The 21,751-nt window shown below is 72.2% G+C and overlaps 1 protein-coding gene across 1 annotated transcript in view; it reads left to right on the top strand.

Annotated features, from left to right (window-relative positions):
• LOC142024699 (transmembrane protease serine 9-like) overlaps positions 1-21,751 on the top strand; it is a 28,083-nt gene that overhangs the window by 2,307 nt on the left and 4,025 nt on the right. Inside the window, 18 exon segments of the mRNA XM_075016852.1 lie at positions 110-208; positions 364-497; positions 1,086-1,227; positions 1,759-1,905; positions 1,997-2,086; positions 3,366-3,506; positions 3,660-3,751; positions 3,854-3,965; positions 4,879-5,026; positions 5,109-5,182; positions 5,845-5,936; positions 6,674-6,812; positions 7,807-7,856; positions 8,108-8,286; positions 8,333-8,481; positions 15,884-16,237; positions 16,592-16,807; positions 17,566-17,907. Of these exon segments, the coding sequence (XP_074872953.1) occupies positions 110-208; positions 364-497; positions 1,086-1,227; positions 1,759-1,905; positions 1,997-2,086; positions 3,366-3,506; positions 3,660-3,751; positions 3,854-3,965; positions 4,879-5,026; positions 5,109-5,182; positions 5,845-5,936; positions 6,674-6,812; positions 7,807-7,856; positions 8,108-8,286; positions 8,333-8,481; positions 15,884-16,237; positions 16,592-16,807; positions 17,566-17,907 (2,700 nt within the window).

Here is a 21,751-nt window from a genome sequence, read left to right as displayed (position 1 = left end):
CTTAGCCCTGGGAGCTGCTCTGCCCCTCACACACCCACCCAGCCTGAGCCTCACCCCCCCACACCCACCCCCAGGCTGCCCGGCTAATGGCCCCTTCCGGCCCACGCAGCCCCTTTCTCCTTCGACCTGCCGGAGGACGTCCGTGCTGCCTTCGGAGCCTCTTTCTCCAACATCCTGGGGCTGGTGGCCGCCACGGACGCACAACCGCGTGAGTGCGCGGGGCAGGGCCCGAGGGGAGGGGGACTCCGGGGGTGGCCAGAGGCCGTGGGGAGAAGAGGGACCCAGAGGGGGATGGCCCTGTGGGGGGTTCCAGAGGGGCTCGCCCTCCCTGAGCGCTCTCCTGACTCGTGCTCCTCCCGGCAGAGGGCCTGGGCCGCAGGCTCATTATGAGCCAGGACAGCGTCCTCAACGTCTACCTCCTGGTGGACTCCTCCAAGAGCGTGGACAGGGAGAGCTTCCAGACCTTCAAGGAGTGGGTGCTGCACATCGTGGACCGGGTGAGCCCGGGTGGGGGCGGGGGCTCCGCCTTCGGCAGCCGGGTCCCAGAGGCCTGAACGCTGCCCCTGGCGGTGGCTACGGGCCTGCACAGGGCCCCCAACACTGCGAGTCCCAGCGGGCTGGGGGCCCAGCGAGCTGCAGCCTGGCTAGGCACATGTTCTGGTTCTAGGTCTGTCAATAGCAGCCCCAAGGCAGCACGTTCTAGGTGCCACATCCCGCAGGCAGGGCGGGGCAGGCCAGCCATGAACGTTTCAGGTCCCAGCCGTGTCCGCGGCAGCCGGGGGCCCTGGCCGTTGTCCTGTCCACGTGCTACATGGAGGCACTTCAGGGCCACCGAGGACTGGCAAGCCCTGGGTGCCCAGTTGTGGAAGGCCCAGCTGGCTGGAGGCTGGTTCTCCGCACGCAAGCCCACGGGGCCATTGCGCATGCTAGGTGCTGCTGTCGCTGTTCTAGATGCAGCTGCCGTTCTCGGGGCGGGGGGCCAGGCGGGGTTCCGTGCCTGGCTGCCTGCTCCGGGTCTCGGTATCGCTCTTTTTGCCGAGCCTCCTCCCGTTCTACCCTCCTCTTCACACCTTCGTCTGTCCCAGATCGGCAGCTTCGGCGTGGAGTCCCGCTTCGCCGTCGTCTCCTACGCCTCCCGGCCTAAGAAGATCGTTGCCATTTACGACAACGAGGCCAGCGACGCGGATGCGGTGATGAAGAAGACTGAGCTGGAGATGAACTTCCAAGGTCCTGAGGCTCCCCAGCGCGTGGGGGGAGGGCCTGGGTCTCCGGGCCCTGGCTATGGGGCTTCCAGGCGCCTCAGGCCGTCCCTGCGCTGGGGAGATGGCCGCGCCGTCGTTGGGTGGTGAGAGCGGCAGGCTGGGACGTGGTCCCTTCTGGGACCCTCCGGGAAGTGGCTCTCTCTGGGCCAGATGGAGAGGAGCTGATGGTTCAGAGCGGACGTGCGTTTGGTGCCAGCAGCTGGCCACGTTCCCCAAGCTAAGGCCGGTGGGAAGGTGGGCAGGCGGGCCGGGGCTCAGGTCGGGTGCTGACAGGTCGGGCGCTACCGGTGGACGGGCCTCGGTGTGCAGCCCAGCTCTGCTTGGTTCTAGGCGCGTCTCCCAGCTCCCCAGTCCTGCCGGGTCCCTGAGCCTGCAGCCAGCGGCCGTGGGGACCCGTCGTTCACTGCCCTGAACCCCGGCGCTTGACCCTGCCCGGTTCTAGCCCCCGACATGGGCTGTGGGGCGTAGCCGTGTGGACCTCTGTGCCCTCTTGCAGACCATGGCAATGGGAGCGGGACCAACATCTACGCGGCCCTGGAGGAGGTGTACAACATGATTCTCTTCCAGAGGGAGGCCCTCCGCCCACAGCAGCCGCCGGAGGCGTGGCAGAAGGCCCGGCACGCCATCATCGTGCTGACGGACGGTGAGGGACGCGGGGGCCGGGGAATGGTGAGGGGCCCGCCCCGGGCCTGGGGACGGGCCGTCGGGACTAACCCCCGGGGCTGTCGTTTAAGGCAAGCACAACGTGGGAGCGCACCCGCGGAGCATGGTGAGGAAGATCGAGGACGTGCTGGACATCACGCCGGCCAGGAAAGACTTTCTGGGTGAGTCGGGCCACGTGCCAGCCTTGGGCAGGTCCCCCCCGACGCCATCCGCCTGGGTGCACTGGTGGGAGGCTGACGCCGGAGTTCCCGGATCAGGGTACGTCCCTTTCTGTGCGTGTGTGATGGGGCTCGGGGTCCCCCAGGCTCTGCCCCTGTCCCCAGGCAGGAGTGACTCTCACTGGCAGGAGAACAGCGGGTTTATGAGCCGACAGGACACAGCGTCGTACAGAGGAGTCAGTGCAGCCGGCAGAGACAGCCAGTCTCATCCATGCTGGGGAGAGGAGGCCCCGAGGGGCCCCCAGAGCCGGGGCCTGGCCCCCTCCTTTGTCTCTCTCTCCCTCAGCCCAGACTCACTGCTTCCAACTCCCAGTTCCAATTCAAACCCCTCAGGCTCCACCTCCCCCTTTGTCTGCAGCCCAGAGGTGTCGGCGCCAGGTTACGCTCAGCAGGAGCCCCCCACTCTCTGTGTGTCACACACACACACACACACACACACACAGAGAGAGAGAGAGAGAGAGAGAGAGAGAGAGAGAGGTATCCCCCACTCCAGCACAGCTTGGCACACAGAGAGAGAGAGAGAGAGGTATCCCCCACTCCAGCACAGCTTGGCAATACCTGCCAGGTTCTGCGCGTTCTCCTGCTTCCAGCTGCCCCCCGACCGCTCCCTTGGCAGCCGCTTGTGCTCTTGGCTGAGGGAGCCCCCATCTGGCCAGCCCCGTGCCCCCTCGTGCTACCGTGCCCCTGCACTGGTGACTGTCTGTGTCAGCGGCAGCACCGGTGCTAGTGTGGCTAAGTACGCCCCGAACGCCCGTCTCACCGGGGCCGGGGACACCAGCAGTGCTCTGCTGGGCAGCTGTCGCTGCGGCTGGTTCTAGGTACTTTACTGCCTCCCAAGCGCTCGGCACCCTCGGCCGGTTCTAGGTCCCAACCCCCATACGCGCTGCCGGTATCCAGCCCTGGCTACGCACTCCAGGGCTAACCCCTGGGTTCTCGGTGTTGCGATGCTGGTTCTAGATACCGTGACCTAAAAGCCCCAGGTCAGTCCACGGGGCCAGTCTGAGCACAAATGGCTCAGCAGCAAAGGCACTTGTTCTAGGTGCCCCAACGCAGGTTCTAGGCGCCCCAACACCATTTCTGCACGTGGCTGATTCCAAATCACTTAAGGAAGGGCTCTGGGCGGCAGCTCGTGCTGGACTCCACACAGCCAGGGCTCTGCCAGGACCCTCCAGCCCTTACCGGCAGGCAGACCCCTAGCGCAGTCCCTGGCCTTGCCCCCTAGACATCTACGCCTTCGGGGTGGGGACGCAGGATGTGGCCTGGGAGGGGCTGGACAGCATCGCGTCCAAGAAGGAGGGGGAGCGGCACGTCTTCAAGCTGAACTCCGCAGAGGACCTCAAGGCCACCTTCGACGATATCCTGGGTGCGTGGGGCCCACGAGGAGGGGCTGGACCGCGGGGGGTCTCAGCCCACAGACCACCGGCCTGGGAGGAGGGGGGCTCTGGTGGGAGAGGGGACAGGCCAAGGGGTGCAGGCAGTGAGCCCAAGATTAATGCTGCCCCTACCCCCGGCACAGACCCAAGGAACCTCGGCGACACCTGCGGGCTGGGGAACAACTCAAAGAGCGCCTCGCCTGAGCAGCAAAACCCCTGGCACGTGCTCATCAAGGTGGGTCCTGCAGCTGGGCTGCCGGGAGGAGCCCGGGGGCGTGGGCCTGGCTGAGCCGCCTGGTGCCCCCGCCCTGCTGCATTGCCCCGCTTCCTCCCGCAGCCAAAGAGAGGGGAGACGTGCCGGGGGTCCCTGATTGCTGACCGGTGGGTCCTGACAGCCGCACACTGCTTCAACCAGGTGCTGGACACCTCACTCTGGAGAGTCCATGTGGGTAAGGGACCCTGCAGGGCAGCTGGGCCTCGGAACCCAGGAGTCCTGGCTCCCAGCTACCCACCAGCCCCCCTGCCCTCCCAGCGCCAGAGAGAGAACCCAGGAGTCCTGCCTCCCAGCTACCCACCAGCCCCCCTGCCCTCCCAGCGCCAGGGAGAGAACCCAGGAGTCCTGCCTCCCAGCTACCCACCAGCCCCCCTGCCCTCCCAGCGCCAGGGAGAGAACCCAGGAGTCCTGCCTCCCAGCTACCCACCAGCCCCCCTGCCCTCCCAGCGCCAGAGAGAACGCAGGAATCCTGCCTCCCAGCTACCCACCAGCCCCCCTGCCCTCCCAGCGCCAGGGAGAGAACCCAGGAGTCCTGCCTCCCAGCTACCCACCAGCCCCCCTGCCCTCCCAGCGCCAGGGAGAGAACCCAGGAGTCCTGGCTCCGAGCTACCCACCAGCCCCCCTGCCCTCCCAGCGCCAGGGAGAGAACCCAGGAGTCCTGGCTCCGAGCTACCCACCAGCCCCCCTGCCCTCCCAGCGCCAGGGAGAGAACCCAGGAGTCCTGGCTCCCAGCCCCCATCTGTGACTCATCAGCCTCTTTCCTGGCTGGTACTTGCTGGACGAGCCGTCTGCAAGCTGGGCCCCCTCTCGCCCCGCAGTGCCAGCCCAGCCCCTGGTGGGGCCCCTTCCTGGCTCCTCGGCTGGCCTGGGCCCCGCTGCCAGGCTGGCCTGGGCTTGCCAAGTGCCCTGTCCCCCTGGCCAGCCAGAGCAGGGGCTGGGACCCGGCCAGCCCCCCACTGCCCCAGTGGGATCCCAGGCACCCACAGCCCGGCCGCCGTGCCCCGGCCGTGCTGAGGCGAGTCCAAGTCCAAGTCCAAGTCCGAGGCTGGGGCTGGGGCTGGGGCTGAGGCTGAGGCTGTCTGGGGCAGGCTCACAGGACTTGCCCATCCGACGCACCATCCTGCACCCCGCCTACGCCGTGACGGCCAAGGCCGCGCAGGGCATCCGGGAGTACTACGACTACGACGTGGCGCTCCTGGAGCTGCTGGAGGCCGTGCGCTTCTCGGGGCAGGCCAGGTGAGAGGGCCCAGCCCGTGGGGACACCGGCTCTGCCGCCAGCGCCGGGCGTGGGCCTGACACCGCTCTCTCCTCCCGCCAGGCCCATCTGCCTGCCCTGCACGGCCGGCGCCAGCCGCGCCCTCAAGAAGTCCGGGAGCACGTGCCAGGACCACGGTGTGTGGGGCGCCGGGGCCTCGTCCGGCCGGGGGGCTGGGCTGGGCCGGCGCGCCAGGGAGCTCCCCTGGCCTGCGGGCAGGCGGCCAGCGCGCAGAGCCGGGGCCGGGCGGGTCCCCTGCGCTCTGTCGGCGCCTGGCGCAGCACATTGCAAAACCTGGGGGAGCCCACGGGCCTGGAACAGCCAGTAATCCCCTGCTAACCGCTAGCCCCCGCTGCCCCCCGGGGAACCCAGGCGTCCCGCTCCCAGCCCCGCTAACCGCTAGCCCCCGCTGCCCCCCGGGGAACCCAGGCGTCCCGCTCCCAGCCCCGCTAACCGCTAGCCCCCGCTGCCCCCCGGGGAACCCAGGCGTCCCGCTCCCAGCCCCGCTAACCGCTAGCCCCCGCTGCCCCCCGGGGAACCCAGGCGTCCCGCTCCCAGCCCCGCTAACCGCTAGCCCCCGCTGCCCCCCGGGGAACCCAGGCGTCCCGCTCCCAGCCCCGCTAACTGCTAGCCCCCACTGCCCCCCGGGGAACCCAGGCGTCCCGCTCCCAGCCCCGCTAACCGCTAGCCCCCGCTGCCCCCCGGGGAACCCAGGCGTCCTGCTCCCAGCCCCCTGTGCTACGCCCCCTAGTCCACGCTGCCAGCCACGCCTGTGCTGACGGTGGCTGTCGCCCTGCAGAGCGGGAGCTGCTGGGCCTGGGCCAGGTCCCCGCCCACTTCATCTCCCTGAGCAGCCAGAGGCTGAGCGTGCACATCAAGACCCACGAGGAGGTAGGAGGGCCGGGCCGGTGGTGCACAGCCGCACGCACCTCGGTGCACAACCACTGCCCTCCGCCTGCCGCTGGGCTCGCCACTGGCCCCTGGCACCTGGCCAGCTGGGGCCCTGGGCAGCCGGGCCCCCCTCGCACGCCCCGGGCGGGTGCACAGCCGGGCCCCCTCGCACGCCCCGGGCGGGTGCACAGCCGGGCCCCCCTCGCACGCCCCGGGCGGGTGCACAGCCGGGCCCCCTCGCACAGCCCTGGGCGGGTGCACAGCCGGGCCCCGTCGCACGCCCCGGGCGGGTGCACAGCCGGGCCCCCCTCGCACAGCCCCGGGCGGGTGCACAGCCGGGCCCCCCTCGCACAGCCCCGGGCGGGTGCACAGCCGGGCCCCCCTCGCACGCCCCGGGCGGGTGCACAGCCGGGCCCCCTCGCACGCCCCGGGCGGGTGCACAGCCGGGCCCCCTCGCACGCCCCGGGCGGGTGCACAGCCAGGCCCCCCTCGCACAGCCCCGGGCGGGTGCACAGCCGGGCCCCCTCGCACAGCCCTGGGCGGGTGCACAGCCGAGCCCCCCTCGCACAGCCCTGGGCGGGTGCACAGCCAGGCCCCCCTCGCACGCCCCGGGCGGGTGCACAGCCGGGCCCCGTCGCACAGCCCTGTGGCCCCGTGCCAGCTGCGGGCCACAGCTGCAGCCCCTGGGGGTGGACCCCAGAGTCCCAGCCCCGGCTCAGCCCAGCTCTCGCCCCCAGCGCCCGTCGTGCATCGCAGGGGCCGTCCAGCCTGGCATGATCTACGAGAACGTCTCGCACGTGTCGCACGTGGTGACCGACCGCTTCCTCTGCTCCGGCCAGACCAGCGGCGGCTCCCAGGAGGCCTCCACCTGCAAAGGTGGCCCCCCACGGGGAGGAGGAAGTGGGGCAGGGAGTGGGGCGGGGCCTGGTGGCTGGCTGTGAACTTCCCCCAGCAGTGCCCCAGCCGGGCCCCCACCCCCCCGCTGCAAACTTCCCCCAGCAGTGCCCCTGCCGGGCCCCCACCCCCCCGCTGCGAACTTCCCCCAGCAGTGCCCCAGCCGCGCCCCCACCCCCCCGCTGCGAACTTCCCCCAGCAGTGCCCCCGCCGGGCCCCCACCCCCCCGGTGCGAACTTCCCCCAGCAGTGCCCCAGCCGGGCCCCCACCCCCCCGCTGCGAACTTCCCCCAGCAGTGCCCCAGCCGGGCCCCCACCCCCCCGCTGCGAACTTCCCCCAGCAGTGCCCCCGCCGGGCCCCCACCCCCCCGGTGCGAACTTCCCCCAGCAGTGCCCCAGCCGAGCCCCCACCCCCCCCGGTGCGAACTTCCCCCAGCAGTGCCCCCGCCGGGCCCCCACCCCCCCGCTGCGAACTTCCCCCAGCAGTGCCCCAGCCGGGCCCCCACCCCCCCGGTGCGAACTTCCCCCAGCAGTGCCCCAGCCGGGCCCCCACCCCCCCGCTGCGAACTTCCCCCAGCAGTGCCCCAGCCGGGCCCCCACCCCCCCCGGTGCGAACTTCCCCCAGCAGTGCCCCAGCCCGGCCCCCACCCCCCCGCTGCGAACTTCCCCCAGCAGTGCCCCAGCCGGGCCCCCACCCCCCCTGCTGCGAACTTCCCCCAGCAGTGCCCCAGCCGGGCCCCCATCACACTGCTGCGAACTTCCCCCAGCAGTGCCCCAGCCGGGCCCCCACCCCCCTGGTGCGAACTTCCCCCAGCAGTGCCCCAGCCGGGCCCCCACCCCCCCGCTGCGAACTTCCCCCAGCAGTGCCCCAGCCGGGCCCCCATCACACTGCTGTCTCTGGAGTGAGGGAAGGGCAGGGCCTGGCGGGCTGTGGGTCGGGAGAGGGGTGAGGGGTCTCAGTTCTGGTTTCCCCACAGGTGAATCAGGGGGGGCTCTCTCTGTGGAGAAGAGGAGACGATATTTCCAGGTTGGTGACTGCCCCCACCCCCCTTCTGTTCCCGGACACCTGGGTCCCAGCCTCTCTGCCAAGGAGGCGGAGCTGGGGGGAGGGGAGCTGGCCCGGACGCCTGGGTCCCAGCCTCTCTGCCAAGGAGGCGGAGCTGGGGGGAGGGGAGCTGGCCCGGACGCCTGGGTCCCAGCCTCTCTGCCAAGGAGGCGGAGCTGGGGGGAGGGGAGCTGGCCCGGATGCCTGGGTCTCACCTGTGTCTCTCCCCACAGGTGGGCGTGGTGAGCTGGGGGACCTACAACCCGTGTGGGGTGACGGGGAAGGACGGCGCGGAGAGGAGGGTCCCCCCGCCCCCAGGCCACGTCCCCCGCGACTTCTACGTCAGCCTCTTCGCCCTGCAGGACTGGCTGCGCCGCGAGCTGGGGGACAGCGTGGCCTTCGTCCCCCTGCAGTGACCCCCCCCAGCGACCCCCTGCCGGCCACGTGTCCCCCCCCAGCGACCCCCTGCCGGCCACGTGTCCCCTCAGTGAGCCCCCAGCGACCCCCCCCGCCGGCCACGTGTCCCCCCCCAGCGACCCCCCCAGCCGGCCACGTGTCCCCTCAGTGAGCCCCCAGCGACCCCCCCAGCCGGCCACGTGTCCCCTCAGTGAGCCCCCAGCGACCCCCCCTGCCGGCCACGTGTCCCCCCCCAGCGACCCCCCCAGCCGGCCACGTGTCCCCTCAGTGAGCCCCCAGCGACCCCCCCAGCCGGCCATGTGTCCCCCCAGCGACCCCCCTGCCGGCCACGTGTCCCCTCAGTGAGCCCCCAGCGACCCCCCCAGCCGGCCATGTGTCCCCCCAGCGACCCCCCTGCCGGCCGCGTGTCCCCTCAGTGAGCCCCCAGCGACCCCCTGCCGGCCACGTGTCCCCTCAGTGAGCCCCCAGCGACCCCCCCAGCCAGCCACGTGTCCCCCCAGCGACCCCCCAGCCGGGCATGTGTCCCCTCAGTGACCCCCAGCAACCCCCAGCCGGCCATGTGTCCCCCCAGTGACCCCCAGCGACCCCCTGCTGGCCACATGCCCCCCCAGTGGCCCCCCCAGCGGACCCCCACCAGCCACGTGTCCCCCCAGTGACCGCCAGTGACGCCCCCCCATCTACCACGTGTTCCCCCAGCAACCCCCTGCTGGCCATATGTCCCCCCAAATGACCCCCCCTGCCAGCCACATGCCCCCAGTGACCCACAGCAGACCCCCTGCCAGCCACCTGCCCCCCCAGTAGACCGCCCCCGCCGCCACATCCCCCCAGTGACCCCCAGCAACCACCCCCCCGCTGGCCACATCCCCCCCCGTGACCCCAGCAACTCCCCCCCATTGGCTCCATGTCCCCTCAGCAACCACCCCCCACTGGCCACTTGTCCCCCACCTGTGACTCCCTGACCCACTGGAGCAACGACCATCCCCCTGCCAGCCACGTGTCCCCCCGTGACCCCCAGCACATGAAGACAGCGACTGCCCCCCTGCCGGCCATATGTCCCCCCAGCCCCCTCTGCACTCGCCCCCCAATAGAGGTGTTTGTAACTTAGAAGGTGTTGGTGTGGTTTGTATGGCCTTTGCCAGTGTCTCCAGCGCTGCGAGCTTCCCCCCCAGCAGTGCCCCAGCTCCCCACGCTGCGAGCTCCCCCCCAGCAGTGCCCCAGCTCCCCAGGCTGCGAGCTTCCCCCCCAGCAGTGCCCCAGCTCCCCACGCTGCGAGCTTCCCCCCCAGCAGTGCCCCAGCTCCCCACGCTGCGAGCTTCCCCCCCAGCAGTGCCCCAGTCCCCTACACTGCGAGCTCCCCCCCAGCAGTGCCCCAGCTCCCCACGCTGCGAGCTTCCCCCCCAGCAGTGCCCCAGCTCCCCACGCTGCGAGCTTCCCCCCCAGCAGTGCCCCAGCCCCCCACGCTGCGAGCTTCCCCCCCAGCAGTGCCCCAGCTCCCCACGCTGCGAGCTTCCCCCCAGCAGTGCCCCAGTCCCCTACACTGCGAGCTTCCCCCCCAGCAGTGCCCCAGCTCCCCACGCTGCGAGCTTCCCCCCCAGCAGTGCCCCAGCTCCCCACGCTGCGAGCTTCCCCCCCAGCAGTGCCCCAGCCCCCCACGCTGCGAGCTTCCCCCCAGCAGTGCCCCAGTCCCCTACACTGCGAGCTTCCCCCCCAGCAGTGCCCCAGCTCCCCACGCTGCGAGCTTCCCCCCCAGCAGTGCCCCAGCTCCCCACGCTGCGAGCTTCCCCCCAGCAGTGCCCCAGTCCCCTACACTGCGAGCTTCCCCCCCAGCAGTGCCCCAGCTCCCCACGCTGCGAGCTTCCCCCCAGCAGTGCCCCAGCTCCCCTACACTGCGAGCTCCCCCCCAGCAGTGCCCCAGCCCCCCATGCTGCGAGCTCCCCCCCAGCAGTGCCCCAGCTCCCCAGGCTGCGAGCTTCCCCCCCAGCAGTGCCCCAGTCCCCTACACTGCGAGCTTCCCCCCCAGCAGTGCCCCAGCTCCCCACGCTGCGAGCTTCCCCCCCAGCAGTGCCCCAGCTCCCCACGCTGCGAGCTTCCCCCCCAGCAGTGCCCCAGCTCCCCACGCTGCGAGCTTCCCCCCAGCAGTGCCCCAGTCCCCTACACTGCGAGCTCCCCCCCAGCAGTGCCCCAGTCCCCTACACTGCGAGCTTCCCCCCCAGCAGTGCCCCAGCCCCCCACGCTGCGAGCTTCCCCCCCAGCAGTGCCCCAGTCCCCTACACTGCGAGCTTCCCCCCAGCAGTGCCCCAGCCCCCCATGCTGCGAGCTCCCCCCCAGCAGTGCCCCAGTCCCCTACGATGCGAGCTTCCCCCCCAGCAGTGCCCCAGCTCCCCACGCTGCGAGCTTCCCCCCCAGCAGTGCCCCAGCTCCCCACGCTGCGAGCTTCCCCCCCAGCAGTGCCCCAGCTCCCCACGCTGCGAGCTTCCCCCCCAGCAGTGCCCCAGCTCCCCTACACTGCGAGCTTCCCCCCAGCAGTGCCCCAGCCCCCTACTCTGCGAGCTTCCCCCCCAGCAGTGCCCCAGCCCCCTACTCTGCGAGCTTCCCCCCCAGCAGTGCCCCAGCTCCCCACACTGCGAGCTTCCCCCCAGCAGTGCCCCAGCCCCCCATGCTGCGAGCTCCCCCCCAGCAGTGCCCCAGCCCCCTACTCTGCGAGCTTCCCCCCCAGCAGTGCCCCAGCTCCCCACACTGCGAGCTTCCCCCCCAGCAGTGCCCCAGCTCCCCACGCTGCGAGCTCCCCCCCAGCAGTGCCCCAGCCCCCCACGCTGCGAGCTCCCCCCCAGCAGTGCCCCAGCTCCCCACGCTGTGAGCTTCCCCCCCAGCAGTGCCCCAGCTCCCCACGCTGCGAGCTTCCCCCCAGCAGTGCCCCAGTCCCCTACACTGCGAGCTTCCCCCCCAGCAGTGCCCCAGTTCCCTACACTGCGAGCTCCCCCCCAGCAGTGCCCCAGCCCCCTACCCTGCGAGCTTCCCCCCCCCAACGGTGCCCCAGTCCCCTACACTGCGAGCTTCCCCCCCAGCAGTGCCCCAGCTCCCCATGCTGCGAGCTCCCCCCCAGCAGTGCCCCAGTTCCCTACACTGCGAGCTTCCCCCCCCCAGCAGTGCCCCAGTTCCCTACACTGCGAGCTTCCCCCCCAGCAGTGCCCCAGCTCCCTACACTGCGAGCTTCCCCCCCAGCAGTGCCCCAGCCCCCTACACTGCGAGCTTCCCCCCCAGCAGTGCCCCAGCTCCCTACACTGCGAGCTTCCCCCCCAGCAGTGCCCCAGCCCCCCACGCTGCAACCTCCCCCCCAGCAGTGCCCCAGTCCCCCTACACTGCGAGCTTCCCCCCCAGCAGTGCCCCAGCTCCCCACACTGCGAGCTTCCCCCCCAGCAGTGCCCCAGCCCCCTACACTGCGAGCTTCCCCGCCCAGCGGTGCCCCAGCCCCCTACTTTGCGAGCTTCCCCCCCCCAGCAGTGCCCCAGTCCCCTACACTGCGAGCTTCCCCCCCAGCAGTGCCCCAGCTCCCCATGCTGCGAGCTTCCCCCCCAGCAGTGCCCCAGCCCCCCACACTGCGAGCTTCCCCCCCAGCAGTGCCCCAGCCCCCCACGCTGCGAGCTTCCCCCCCAGCAGTGCCCCAGTTCCCCAGGCTGTGAGCTTCCCCCCCAGCAGTGCCCCAGCTCCCCACGCTGCAACCTCCCCCCCAGCAGTGCCCCAGTTCCCTACACTGCGAGCTTCCCCCCCCAGCAGTGCCCCAGCCCCCCACGCTGCGAGCTTCCCCCCCAGCAGTGCCCCAGCTCCCCATGCTGCGAGCTTCCCCCCCAGCAGTGCCCCAGCTCCCCACGCTGCGAGCTTCCCCCCCCAGCAGTGCCCCAGCTCCCCACGCTGCAACCTCCCCCCCAGCAATGCCCCAGTCCCACACGCTGCGAGCTTCCCCCCAGCAGTGCCCCAGTCCCCCACGCTGCGAGCTTCCCCCCAGCAGTGCCCCAGCCCCCCACGCTGCGAGCTTCCCCCCCAGCAGTGCCCCAGTCCCCTACACTGCGAGCTTCCCCCCAGCAGTGCCCCAGCCCCCCATGCTGCGAGCTCCCCCCCAGCAGTGCCCCAGTCCCCTACACTGCGAGCTTCCCCCCCAGCAGTGCCCCAGCTCCCCACGCTGCGAGCTTCCCCCCCAGCAGTGCCCCAGCTCCCCACGCTGCGAGCTTCCCCCCCAGCAGTGCCCCAGCTCCCCTACACTGCGAGCTTCCCCCCAGCAGTGCCCCAGCCCCCTACTCTGCGAGCTTCCCCCCCAGCAGTGCCCCAGCTCCCCACACTGCGAGCTTCCCCCCCAGCAGTGCCCCAGCTCCCCACACTGCGAGCTTCCCCCCCAGCAGTGCCCCAGTTCCCTACACTGCGAGCTCCCCCCCAGCAGTGCCCCAGCCCCCTACCCTGCGAGCTTCCCCCCCCCAACGGTGCCCCAGTCCCCTACACTGCGAGCTTCCCCCCCAGCAGTGCCCCAGCTCCCCATGCTGCGAGCTCCCCCCCAGCAGTGCCCCAGTTCCCTACACTGCGAGCTTCCCCCCCCCAGCAGTGCCCCAGTTCCCTACACTGCGAGCTTCCCCCCCAGCAGTGCCCCAGCTCCCTACACTGCGAGCTTCCCCCCCAGCAGTGCCCCAGCCCCCTACACTGCGAGCTTCCCCCCCAGCAGTGCCCCAGCTCCCTACACTGCGAGCTTCCCCCCCAGCAGTGCCCCAGCCCCCTACACTGCGAGCTTCCCCCCCAGCAGTGCCCCAGTTCCCTACACTGCGAGCTTCCCCCCCAGCAGTGCCCCAGCTCCCCTACACTGCGAGCTTCCCCCCCAGCAGTGCCCCAGCCCCCCACGCTGCAACCTCCCCCCCAGCAGTGCCCCAGTCCCCCTACACTGCGAGCTTCCCCCCCAGCAGTGCCCCAGCTCCCCACACTGCGAGCTTCCCCCCCAGCAGTGCCCCAGCCCCCTACACTGCGAGCTTCCCCGCCCAGCGGTGCCCCAGCCCCCTACTCTGCGAGCTTCCCCCCCCCAGCAGTGCCCCAGTCCCCTACACTGCGAGCTTCCCCCCCAGCAGTGCCCCAGCTCCCCATGCTGCGAGCTTCCCCCCCAGCAGTGCCCCAGCCCCCCACACTGCGAGCTTCCCCCCCAGCAGTGCCCCAGCCCCCCACGCTGCGAGCTTCCCCCCCAGCAGTGCCCCAGTTCCCCAGGCTGTGAGCTTCCCCCCCAGCAGTGCCCCAGCTCCCCACGCTGCAACCTCCCTCCCAGCAGTGCCCCAGCCCCCCACGCTGCGAGCTTCCCCCCCAGCAGTGCCCCAGCTCCCCACGCTGCGAGCTTCCCCCCCAGCAGTGCCCCAGCTCCCCACGCTGCGAGCTTCCCCCCCCAGCAGTGCCCCAGCTCCCTACGCTGCAACCTCCCCCCCAGCAGTGCCCCAGTCCCCCACGCTGCGAGCTTCCCCCCAGCAGTGCCCCAGTCCCCCACGCTGCGAGCTTCCCCCCAGCAGTGCCCCAGCCCCCCACGCTGCGAGCTTCCCCCCCAGCAGTGCCCCAGCCCCCCATGCTGCGAGCTCCCCCCCAGCAGTGCCCCAGCCCCCCACGCTGCGAGCTTCCCCCCCAGCAGTGCCCCAGCCCCCCATGCTGCGAGCTTCCCCCCAGCAGTGCCCCAGTCCCCCACGCTGCGAGCTTCCCCCCAGCAGTGCCCCAGCCCCCCACACTGCGAGCTTCCCCCCCAGCAGTGCCCCAGCCCCCCACGCTGCGAGCTTCCCCCCCAGCAGTGCCCCAGTTCCCCAGGCTGTGAGCTTCCCCCCCAGCAGTGCCCCAGCTCCCCACGCTGCAACCTCCCCCCCAGCAGTGCCCCAGCCCCCCACGCTGCGAGCTTCCCCCCCAGCAGTGCCCCAGCTCCCCACGCTGCGAGCTTCCCCCCCAGCAGTGCCCCAGCTCCCCACGCTGCGAGCTTCCCCCCCCAGCAGTGCCCCAGCTCCCTACGCTGCAACCTCCCCCCCAGCAGTGCCCCAGTCCCCCACGCTGCGAGCTTCCCCCCAGCAGTGCCCCAGTCCCCCACGCTGCGAGCTTCCCCCCAGCAGTGCCCCAGCCCCCCACGCTGCGAGCTTCCCCCCCAGCAGTGCCCCAGCCCCCCATGCTGCGAGCTCCCCCCCAGCAGTGCCCCAGCCCCCCACGCTGCGAGCTTCCCCCCCAGCAGTGCCCCAGCCCCCCATGCTGCGAGCTTCCCCCCAGCAGTGCCCCAGTCCCCCACGCTGCGAGCTTCCCCCCAGCAGTGCCCCAGCTCCCCACGCTGCGAGCTTCCCCCCCAGCAGTGCCCCAGCTCCCCACGCTGCGAGCTTCCCCCCCAGCAGTGCCCCAGCCCCCTAACCTGCGAGCTCCCCCCCAGCAGTGCCCCAGTCCCCTACACTGCGAGCTTCCCCCCCCAACGGTGCCCCAGTCCCCCTACTCTGCGAGCTTCCCCCCAGCAGTGCCCCAGCTCCGCACACTGCGAGCTTCCCCCCCCAACGGTGCCCCAGTCCCCCTACTCTGCGAGCTTCCCCCCAGCAGTGCCCCAGCTCCGCACACTGCGAGCTTCCCCCCCAGCAGTGCCCCAGCTCCGCACACTGCGAGCTTCCCCCCCAGCAGTGCCCCAGTCCCCTACACTGCGAGCTTCCCCCCCCAGCAGTGCCCCAGCCCCCTACTCTGTGAGCTTCCCCCCAGCAGTGCCCCAGCCCCCCTACCCTGCGAGCTTCCCCCCCAGCAGTGCCCCAGCCCCCCATGCTGCGACTCCCCCCCCAGCAGTGCCCCAGCCCCCCACGCTGCGAGCTTCCCCCCAGCACTGGCCTAGGCCACTGCCTTTTGCCCCTTTCCTTGTGGAGGTGGATGGCCCAGCCCGGTGGGGACCGGGGGAGGCCCTGGGGGCTGTGACCCGTTATACAAATACGGCCTTGGACTTTGGCGCCCATGTGCTGCATGATTGGGACAGGACTAGGGGGAGGCGGTTAGAGCAGGGCTGGGAGCCAGAACTCCTGGGTTCTCTCCTGGCGCTGGGAGGGCAGTGGGGGCTGGTGGTTAGAGCAGGGGGTGGGAGCCAGGACTCCTGGGTTCTCTCCTGGCACTGGGAGGGCAGTGGGGGCTGGTGGTTAGAGCAGAGGAATGGGAGCCAGGACTCCTGGGTTCTCCCCGGCTCTGGGAGGGCAGTGGGGGCTGGTGGTTAGAGCAGAGGAATGGGAGCCAGGACTCCTGGGTTCTCCCCGGCTCTGGGAGGGCAGTGGGGGAGGCGGTTAGAGCAGGGGCTGGGAGCCAGGACTCCTGGGTTCTCCCCGGCACTGGGAGGGCAGTGGGGGAGGCGGTTAGAGCAGGGGTGGGAGCCAGGACTCCTGGGTTCTCTCCTGGCACTGGGAGGGCAGTGGGGGCTGGTGGTTAGAGCAGGGGCTGGGAGCCAGGACTCCTGGGTTCTCTCCTGGCACTGGGAGGGCAGTGGGGGCTGGTGGTTAGAGCAGGGGCTGGGAGCCAGGACTCCTGGGTTCGCGCTGAGCAGGCAATGGGCGCCGGACGCCTGGGTTCTCCCCCGCCCCCGTTTATAGCAGTTCCTGGGAAAGGCGCCCCCCCCCCGGTGCGGTTTGGCCCCGGGCCGGGGCAGCTGGCGGCCGGGCGCTACCAGGAAGTTTGCTTAGGGCTGGGGGGGGGGTCGCGGCCCATTTCCCGAAAGTCACCTGCCCGGGCGGGGGGACCGGCGAGGGGGAGGGGGGCTCCCCCCGCCTCTCTGACCCCTCCCCCAGACTCCCCCATCAATTCCCGGGCGCGCCCCCTCCGGCCCCTCCCCCGAGCACCTGCTCCCCCCCCCCCGGCCAGACCCGGCTCCGTGCAGCGCCGGACGGACGCGATGGGACCCGCCGCCCCGCTGTTCCTCTGCCTGCTGCTGGGGCCCCTGCGCCTCGGTAGGTCCCGAGCCCCCCAACTCCCTGCCGGGCCGCCAGGGGGTCTCGGGCGGGTGCTACAGAACGGGGGCACGAACCGCTCGACGATGCGGGCGGGATTTCGGGGTCCCCCCGGCCGGGCTCTAGGGTTTGGGTGTCCGGGGGTAATTCGGGGTCCCCCCGGCTGGGCTCTGGGGCTCTAGGGTTTGGGTGTCCGGGGGTAATTCGGGGTCCCCCCGGCCGGGCTCTAGGGTTTGGGGGTTCCAGGGGGGTAATTCGGGGTCCCCCCGGCCGGGCTCTAGGGTTTGGGGGTTCCAGGGGATATTTCCGCGTTGCGGGGGGCCCTGTTCCCGCCCTGACTCGCTGCCCCCCCAGGCGCGGCCCCCAGCAGCCGCCTGAAGTGCGACCCCGAGGCGGCGCCCATCGTGGGGGGCTCGGTGAAAGTGCAGCAGCTGGGCCAGGCCGTGGTGTACCAGTGCCCCGAGGGGCAGTACCCGTACCCCACGCCCCTACGCCAGTGCCGCGCCGACGGCCGCTGGAGCCCCCTGACAGCCCGCGACGGACGCCTGCTCGCCAAGGCCGAGTGCAGAGGTGGGGCCGGCGGGGCTGGGGGAGCCGCGGGGGGAGGCTGGGGGGGGCTCCGAGGGGCTGGGGGGGCTCTGAGGGGGGTTCCGAGAGGCTGGGGGAGCTGGAGGGCGCTGGGGTGCTCCGAGGGGGGGTTCCGAGGTGCTGGGGGGGCTCTGAGGGGGCTCCGAGGGTCTGGGGGAGCTGGAGGGCGCTGCGGGGCTCCGAGGGGGGCTGGGGGTTCAGAGGGGGATCTCCAAGGGGGCCTGGGGGAGCTGTGGGGGGGGGCTCCGAGGGGCTGGGGGAGCTGGAGGGCGCTGGGGTGCTCCGAGGGGGGGCTCCGAGGGGCTGGGGGGGCTCTGAGGGGGGTTCCGAGGGGCTGGGGGAGCTGGAGGGCGCTGCGGGGCTCCGAGGGGGGCCCGAGGGGCGGGGGGGCTCAGAGGGGGATGTCCAAGGGGGCCTGGGGGAGCTGTGGGGGGGGGGCTCCGAGGGGCTGGGGGAGCTGGAGGGCGCTGCGGGGCTCCGAGGGGGGCCCGAGGGGCGGGGGGGCTCAGAGGGGGATCTCCAAGGGGGCCTGGGGGAGCTGTGGGGGGGGGCTCCGAGGGGCTGGGGGAGCTGGAAGGCGCTGGGGGCTCCGAGGGGGGCTGGGGGTTCAGAGGGGGATCTCCAAGGGGGCCTGGGGGAGCTGGAGGTGGCTGCGGAGGCTGGCGAGGTCGGGCGGGCTAGGCAGGGGGCGCGGGGAGAGCCGGGGTCGATCAGGGGACCCAGTGTCCCCCCCCCCGCAGCCATCCAGTGCCAGGCCCCCCAGGAGTTCGAGAACGGGCACTTCCAGCCCCGCCAGCCGCGCTACAACATCAGCCAGACGCTGCGCTTCGAGTGCTTCGAGGGGTACCGGCTGGAGGGGCCCCGCACCCGCACCTGCCAGCCCAACGGGAAGTGGAGCGGGAGCACCGCCGTCTGCGACGACGGAAGTGAGGGCGCGGCCGCGCGGGCCGGGCCAGGGCAGACAGACACGGGCTGGGCTGGGACAGACGGACCCGGGCCGGGCCAGACGGACAGGGGGTCGGGCCGGGACAGACCGACGGGGTCGGGCCGGGACAGACGGAACCGGGCCGGGCGGACAGGGGGTCGGGCCGGGACAGACGTACAGGGGGTCGGGCCGGGACAGACAGACGGGGTCGGGATGGGACAGACGGACAGGAACGGGGTCAGGACAGATGGACCGGGGGGTCGGGCCGGGACAGACAGACACGGGCCGGGCCGGGACAGACAGACAGGGGGTCGGGATGGGACAGACAGACCCAGGCCGGGACAGACGGACAGGGGGTCGGGCAGGGACAGACGGACACGGGCCGGGCCGGGACAGACGGACAGGGGGTCGGGATGGGACAGACGGACAGGGGGGTCGGGCCGGGACAGACAGACGGGGGTCGGGCTGGGACAGACGGACAGGGACCAGGCCGGGACAGACGAATGGGGTCGGGCTGGGAGACGGACACGGGCCGGGCCGGGACAGACAGACAGGGGGTCAGGATGGGACAGACGGGCAGGGGGTCAGGATGGGACAGACAGACGGAGGGACCCGGGCCGGGACAGACAGACAGGGACCGGGTCGGGACAGACGGACAGGGGGTTGGGATGGGACAGACGTACAGGGGGTCGGGCCGGGACAGACAGACGGGGTCGGGATGGGACAGACGGACAGGGATGGGGTCAGGACAGATGGACCGGGGGGTCGGGCCAGGACAGACAGACACGGGCCGGGCCGGGACAGACAGACAGGGGGTCGGGATGGGACAGACGGACCCAGGCCGGGACAGACGGACAGGGGGGGTCGGGCAGGGACAGACGGACACGGGCCAGGCCGGGACAGACAGATAGGGACCAGGCCGGGACAGACGGACAGGGGGTCGGGATGGGACAGATGGACATGGGCCGGGCCAGGACAGATGGACGGGGGGGTCGGGCCGGGACAGACAGACACGGGCCGGGCTGGGACAGACGGACAGGGACCAGACCGGGACAGACGAACGGGGTCGGGCTGGGACAGACGGACACAGGCCGGGCCGGGACAGACAGACAGGGGGTCAGGATGGGACAGACGGGCAGGGGGTTGGGATGGGACAGACAGACGGAGGGACCCGGGCCGGGACAGACAGACGGGGTCGGGCTGGGACAGACGGACAGGGACCAGGCCGGGACAGACAGACGGGGTCGGGCCGGGACAGACGGACAGGGGGTCGGGATGGGACAGACGGACCCGGGCCGGGACAGACGGACAGGGGGTCGGGCCGGGTCAGACGGAACCGGGCCGGGACAGACTGACGGGGTCGGGCCGGGACAGACGGACGGGGGGTCGGGATGGACAGACGGACCCGGGCCGGGACAGACGGACAGGGGTCGGGCCGGGACAGACGGACAGGGGGTCGGGATGGGACAAACGGACAGGGGGTCGGGATGGGACAGACGGACCCGGGCCGGACAGACGGACAGGGGGTCGGGATGGGACAGACGGACCCGGGCCGGGACAGACGGACAGGGGGTCGGGATGGGACAGACGGACCCGGGCCGGGACAGACGGACAGGGGGTCGGGATGGGATAGACGGACCCGGGCCGGGACAGACGGACAGGGGGTCGGGATGGGACAGACGGACCCGGGCCGGGACAGACAGACGGGGTCGGGCCGGGACAGACGGACAGGGGGTCGGGATGGGACAGGCGGACCCGGGCCGGGACAGACGGACAGGGGGTCGGGCCGGACAGACGGACACGGGTCGGGCCGGGACAGACGGACAGGGGTCGGGCCGGGACAGACGGACCCAGGCCGGGACAGACGGACAGGGGGTCGGGATGGGACAGACGGACCCGGGCCGGGACAGACGGACAGGGGGTCGGGATGGGATAGACGGACCCGGGCCGGGACAGACGGACAGGGGGGTCGGGCCGGGACAGACGGACACGGGTCGGGATGGGACAGACGGACAGGGGGGTCGGGCCGGGACAGACAGACACGGGCCGGGCTGGGACAGACGGACAGGGACCAGGCCGGGACAGACGAATGGGGTCGGGCTGGGACAGACGGACACGGGCCGGGCCGGGACAGACAGACAGGGGGTCAGGATGGGACAGACGGGCAGGGGGTCAGGATGGGACAGACAGACGGAGGGACCCGGGCCGGGACAGACAGACAGGGACCGGGCCGGGACAGACGGACAGGGGGTTGGGATGGGACAGACGTACAGGGGGTCGGGCCGGGACAGACAGACGGGGTCGGGATGGGACAGACGGACAGGGATGGGGTCAGGACAGATGGACCGGGGGGTCGGGCCAGGACAGACAGACACGGGCCGGGCCGGGACAGACAGACAGGGGGTCGGGATGGGACAGACGGACCCAGGCCGGGACAGACGGACAGGGGGGTCGGGCAGGGACAGACGGACACGGGCCGGGCCGGGACAGACAGATAGGGACCAGGCCGGGACAGACGGACAGGGGGTCGGGATGGGACAGATGGACATGGGCCGGGCCAGGACAGACGGACGGGGGGGTCGGGCCGGGACAGACAGACACGGGCCGGGCTGGGACAGACGGACAGGGACCAGACCGGGACAGACGAACGGGGTCGGGCTGGGACAGACGGACACAGGCCGGGCCGGGACAGACAGACAGGGGGTCAGGATGGGACAGACGGGCAGGGGGTCGGGATGGACAGACAGACGGAGGGACCCGGGCCGGACAGACAGACGGGGTCGGGCTGGGACAGACGGACAGGGACCAGGCCGGGACAGACAGACGGGGTCGGGCCGGGACAGACGGACAGGGGGTCGGGATGGGACAGACGGACCCGGGCCGGGACAGACGGACAGGGGGTCGGGCCGGGACAGACGGACCCGGGCCGGGACAGACGGACGGGGTCGGGGCCGGGACAGACGGACGGGGGGTCGGGATGGGACAGACGGACCCGGGCCGGGACAGACAGACGGGTCGGGCCGGGACAGACGGACAGGGGGTGGGGCCGGACAGACGGACAGGGGGTCGGGATGGGACAAACGGACAGGGGGTCGGGATGGACAAACGGACAGGGGGTCGGGATGGGACAGACGGACCCGGGCCGGGACAGACGGACAGGGGGTCGGGATGGGACAGACGGACCCAGGCCGGGACAGACGGACAGGGGGTCGGGATGGGACAGACGGACCCGGGCCGGGACAGACGGACAGGGGGTCGGGATGGGATAGACGGACCCGGGCCGGGACAGACGGACAGGGGGTCGGGATGGGACAGACGGACCCGGGCCGGGACAGACAGACGGGGTCGGGCCGGGACAGACGGACAGGGGGTCGGGATGGGACAGGCGGACCCGGGCCGGGACAGACGGACAGGGGGTCGGGCCGGGACAGACGGACAGGGGGTCGGGCCGGGACAGACGGACCCAGGCCGGGACAGACGGACAGGGGGTCGGGATGGGACAGACGGACCCGGGCCGGGACAGGACGGACAGGGGGTCGGGATGGGATAGACGGACCCGGGCTGGGACAGACGGACAGGGGGTCGGGCCGGGACAGACGGACCCGGGCCGGGACAGACGGACGGGGTCGGGATGAGACAGACGGACGGGGTCGGGATGAGACAGACGGACAGGGGGTCGGGATGGGACAGACGGACCCGGGCCGGGACAGACGGACAGGGGGTCGGGATGGGACAGACGGACCCGGGCCGGGACAGACGGACAGGGGGTCGGGATGGGATAGACGGAACCGGGCCGGGACAGACGGACAGGGGGTCGGGATGGGACAGACGGACCCGGGCCGGGACAGACAGACGGGGTCGGGCCGGGACAGACGGACAGGGGGTCGGGATGGGACAGGCGGACCCGGGCCGGGACAGACGGACAGGGGGTCGGCTGGGACAGACGGACAGGGGGTCGGGCTGGGACAGACGGACACGGGTCGGGCCGGGACAGACGGACA

This window comes from Carettochelys insculpta, chromosome 22, assembly GCF_033958435.1.
Source record: "Carettochelys insculpta isolate YL-2023 chromosome 22, ASM3395843v1, whole genome shotgun sequence".
In the NCBI taxonomy this organism is placed as follows: domain Eukaryota; kingdom Metazoa; phylum Chordata; order Testudines; family Carettochelyidae; genus Carettochelys; species Carettochelys insculpta.
Note: the sequence above shows the minus strand (reverse complement) of the source record. Positions and strands in the feature narration are given on the sequence as shown.